The sequence below is a fragment of the Sinocyclocheilus grahami genome, unplaced genomic scaffold (assembly GCF_001515645.1).
Source record: "Sinocyclocheilus grahami isolate Dianchi unplaced genomic scaffold, SAMN03320097.WGS_v1.1 scaffold808.1, whole genome shotgun sequence".
Classification (NCBI taxonomy): Eukaryota; Metazoa; Chordata; class Actinopteri; order Cypriniformes; family Cyprinidae; genus Sinocyclocheilus; species Sinocyclocheilus grahami.
The window spans coordinates 369,925-374,498 of record NW_015505987.1 but is presented as its reverse complement, the minus strand read 5'-3'; the positions used below and the strand labels follow the sequence as shown (position 1 = coordinate 374,498).

General features: G+C 40.6%; 2 protein-coding genes across 2 annotated transcripts in view; one reads left to right on the top strand and one right to left on the bottom strand.

Moving 5' to 3' along the window:
- Positions 1-1,287, bottom strand: part of LOC107562119 (uncharacterized) — a 16,883-nt gene extending 15,596 nt beyond the window's left edge. Inside the window, exon 1 of the mRNA XM_016246686.1 lies at positions 1,137-1,287. Within this exon, the coding sequence (XP_016102172.1) occupies positions 1,137-1,166 (30 nt within the window). The 5' untranslated portion in view covers positions 1,167-1,287. The remainder of the gene's footprint in view (positions 1-1,136) is intronic.
- A 1,282-nt stretch (positions 1,288-2,569) lies between these two features.
- On the top strand, positions 2,570-3,400 carry LOC107562118 (cholesterol 25-hydroxylase-like protein 1, member 2). Its single transcript, XM_016246685.1, has 3 exons — positions 2,570-2,650; positions 2,745-2,784; positions 2,883-3,400. The coding sequence occupies exons 1-3, from the start codon at positions 2,570-2,572 to the stop codon at positions 3,398-3,400; spliced, it is 639 nt and encodes a 212-aa protein (XP_016102171.1).
- Positions 3,401-4,574: the final 1,174 nt, after the last annotated feature.

The following is a 4,574-nucleotide window of genomic DNA, read 5'->3' as shown; positions in this document are numbered from 1 at the left end:
CCGGATCGGCTTTCACCGTGGACGAAGCGGAGTCCAGCCCGGGCTCATCACATGTGATTGCCGCAAGCCCGCCGGCCGTTCCTTCATCGAATCCGCCGGCCGCGCCGTTCTCAAGCCCACCGGCCTCCGCTCACTCTAGCCCTCCGGCCATTCCTCACTTTATCCCCCGGCCGCCGCTCACTCTAGCCCGCCGTGTGTGACGCTGTGTGTTTTGTTGTGAAAGCAAAACTACTTTGTTTGGCCTTCCAAAAGAGGACGATATCCACTTCGTCATGCCTGGAGCTGATCCGTGCTGGTCGCTGAAGAAATACATCAACTTCGCGCTGTGGATCGCCGGATCGGCTTTCACCGTGGACGAAGCGGAGTCCAGCCCGGGCTCATCACATGTGATTGCCGCAAGCCCGCCAGCCGTTCCTTCGTCGAATCCGCCGGCCGCGCCGTTCTCAAGCCCTCTGGCCGTTTCTCACTTTATCCCCCGGCCGCCACTCACTCTAGCCCGCCGTGTGTGACACTGTGTGTTTTTAGACATGTAGTTGCGTGGTCGACTCTTAACTTTTATAAAGAATATCTCTTTGGAAGAGCTTGTAACACTCCAAAGAGAAAGGAAAAATTGAAATCGCATCATTTGACCCCTTTAATTATACATGTTTGGGTTGAGATTTTGTTGAATTTACCCCGTTTTAACCAGCAGGTGCCGCCAGCCTGTGATGTTTCGAACTCTCCGAAACAGTGAATCATTTTGCGAATCATTTTGGTTCAGTTGATTCAGAATTTGAAAAAGCCTAATTTCTCTCATCACTTGTTCATTCTGATACGTACTAACGATTTTAATTGGGTTTTATTAAATACGTTTTATGAATAAAATCCTATTAAAATAACCATATTCAACTGATTCGTTGAAAAGATTCGACTCTCAATTCATTGACGAATCGAACATTTCTAAAACGCACCGTGGGAGCAGGAAGTCCTGCTAAAGCTAAAGTTCGACTGTTTAAAATAGCATGTTGTTTTTGGTTTACTTATGTTGGCGTTTAAGTGGACCTGACAGTGTTGTTCTGAATTAAAACTCTGATCAAAATGACTATTATTAATGGATATTTGTGATGGATGTTACCTAACAGAGGTTCGCCACTAACCTGCACCACATCCGCACTTTCTGACTCCATTAGAACGGATTGCACCTTGTAGTCACTGTAAACTGTCCAGTACTTCAGTACTTAATGCTGACGCTCTGTGTCAGTACGTTTACGTGTTAGCATAAACATGCGAGTTTCTAAGATTGCGAGGCATCCGTTAGATATGTTATGTAACAGAACGCTTACTTCCTCCAGGAGGCGCTTTGCTGGCTCACAAAGTCTAATTCTTAATGTATCTGCGTTCAAATCTTAAAACGGTTTTTGCGCCTACTGGAGATTTTTCACACCAAAAAGTGTAATCGTTTTAATCTATTAACTGGTACCTGACACACCAAAAAGACCAAATGAAAATCTGATCAAGCTAACTGTACTAAACGATGTTTTGAAAAGCTTTACGATGTAATTATGTTTCCCTGTGATTGGTCCAACCTGACCAGCGCGGAGGAAAGTAACGTGTACCACGTGACGCCGTTTGCGCTATACTTCGGTATCGATCTGGGAAAGGTGCGCTTCTCTCTCGGGCTATGTGGCTGGTCCTGTGGATGCCAAAAGCGGTCCTACGTTGCACCAAATCGATACAGGAAGTAGCGACAAGAACGCCGGGCTCTCTCTTGCTTTACAGGAACAGTTTTGTGGCTGAATAGGGTCGGATGCTCCTCTGTACCAGACTGGCTGCTGTCACTCGAATGCTGCCGTGTGGATCTGATGCGTGACCGTCCACATTTCTTTCTTTTTCTTTGTGAACTGTACTATTCTCTCTCTCTATCTGTCTTTTGTTGCGCCTGCAGCTTTCTGATGCAGCACTTTTTCCTATTAATAGCATCATCGCCTGCTCTGAGTGTAGAAGCGGCACGATTGAATATATCATATATCATAATTAAATAATTTACTTCGGAATAATATCAGTGAGACATTTTAATATTCATTGATTTAAAAATACACAGTAAAGAACTGGATATTTGGACCAATCATATACCTGACCAATTAGAGACAACGTATGGGCCAAAGCCACGCCCATTCAACTCTGGCTATTCTAATCACTATTCTATTTGCTTATTCTTTTTCCATGGTTTGACTGAGACGTCTTCGACGCCCTCTTGCGTTACGGAGTGGAAAGAACAGTGCATGCCCGGAAGTTCAAGTACTGAGTAATAAATTCACATCCAAACTGTCTTAAACACACCTTTTATTCCTAGAATGTAAATAAATATATTTATTACATATTGTAAGTAATGTCTACATCAAAATACACCCTTCACAAACCTGAATAATTTAGAAACAGAATGACGGTATAAATATTTCAGTACAAAGTCATTAGATACCAGGTACATGAGCCACATGAAACATCCAGGACAGAGGATGATTTAGAAAGCTAAACAATTCTGAGTTATATCTGTTGCTTTAAAAGAAATATAGTTGACCAATTATTGAAAATGACACTAGTTCATGCGTTCGAGACAATTTTGGAGACCTACCAGACAGAAGACTCAGTTTTGCAGCCTATGTGGGACTATGTGCGACTCAACCACTCTGAAACTCTTCGGTCTCCTCTCTTTCCTGTGATTCTGACTGTAGCGTCGTATTTTGTGCTTTGTCTACCCTACCTAGTCTGCGACATCATGGGAAAGAAGTGGCCAGCTATTAACCGGTACAAGATTCAACCCGACAAAATGCCCACAACTGCAATGCTCCTTCACTGCAGTGGAGTAACTCTTTATAATCATGTACTTCTGGTGTTTCCTGCAGCAGTAGCGCAGTGGATGTGGAGACCTTCTGTTCCCCTGCCTGAACGAGCACCTACATTGCTTGAACTTGCAGGTGGGGTGACTGGAAACCTTCTTCTTTTTGACTTTCAGTATTTTATCTGGCACTTTTTGCACCATAAGATCCGCTGGCTGTATGTGACTTTCCATGCTATCCACCATAATTACGCCGCCCCATTTGCTCTGGCCACACAGTGCCTTAGTGGATGGGAGTTGGTCACGGTGGGCTTCTGGACCACGCTCAACCCCATTCTGCTGAGGTGTCATCTGCTCACCACCTGGATGTTCATGGTGGTCCACGTCTATGTATCAGTGGAAGACCACTGCGGATATGATTTCCCTTGGTCCATGTCTCGTCTGATCCCATTTGGTGTTTATGGAGGTCCGAGCAAGCATGATGTGCACCACCAGAAACCTAATACTAACTTTGCACCCCATTTTAGTCACTGGGATAAACTGTTCGGCACTCATGCTGAGTTTAGTTTTGCTAAAACTCAGTGATGAACATGCTTGCATGTAAATGTATATTCAATTTGCATGTTTGGTTGCTTCAGACAGAGCTTAAACAATGCAGAACTTATAACTTCAGTTTTCACTTTGACTTTATTTGTATAGGAACAGTATTAAAAGCATAATTTCAGTGCAAAAAAAAAGAAAGAAAGAACAGAACAGAAAAGAAAATGATGCACTGTGATAATAGTACAGGCTAATTTGCATATCATAAGCAGAAGTATAATTAGTAAATTACTAAAAACGAGTACAAATATATTTTTTATCCAGCCCTTCACCATTATGAAAGAATCTTGTGTTTATTTTATTTAAGTTGAGAACCTTTTACAGAGAAAACTCTTCTGGTAACATCATGTCTATTTATTTATTTAGATAACAACTTTAGCTTTATTATATTAGCATTTAAAAAACTATACATTTATGCAGCTTTAAAATGCAAAAGAAAAAAAAACTTTAGAAGACATCAGTGTAGTCTATTATCCATAATTTTTTAAAGCTTGATTATATAGTGACCTTTTCTGATTTATCACTGTAAAAAATAATTTTTCAAAGTTTATTGAAGCATGTTTTACAAGAAAATATTATTTCAGCTTAAACATTCCTTTCTGCTTAAAAATGTCATGTTTAGTTTAGCGTGTTACTTGCTATTTCTTTGTAATTCTTTGTGAAATTTACTAGCAATTTTTAATGAAAATTGTTTCAAAGGAAATCCTACAGCTTTGTGTGTGTGTGTGATTGTGGATTTAATTGTTTGGGTTCAAACCGTGGCACAATATGAAATGTGAGACAAAATCATTGCATACATAACAAGTTGAAATACTATATATATCTTTTTTTTTCTTAAGCTATAAACAGGTGTGGAAAGGAAAATATGTAAATGAAGATATTTCTAATTATTTTAGAAATCTTCTGCGTTCCTCCTACATGGTAGAAAGATGCCACACCAACCATGGCAAACTCAAAAGCAAATTTTCACAAGAGGAAGTTTTTTTACATTTTTATAAAGAACGCAGATTTGCATGTGCGTGTGAACTCAAAATAGATCGCACTACAGTTGCCTCTCATTTCAAATCCTGATTTATCTCTGTGTTGTTAATATTCTCCCAGATAGCACACATAGGCTACGTCTGCAAGATGTCTATTAAAGATCGCTTCATCTGGAAAG

Coding starts and splice junctions, on each gene's coding strand:
- LOC107562118 (XM_016246685.1), top strand. CDS start 2,570: ATGACACTAGTTCATGCGTTCGAGACAATTTTGGAGACCTACCAGACA. Junction 2,651..2,744: donor TGCAGCCTATGTGGGACTAT/GTGCGACTCAAC, acceptor TACCCTACCTAG/TCTGCGACATCATGGGAAAG. Junction 2,785..2,882: donor AAGTGGCCAGCTATTAACCG/GTACAAGATTCA, acceptor TGTTTCCTGCAG/CAGTAGCGCAGTGGATGTGG.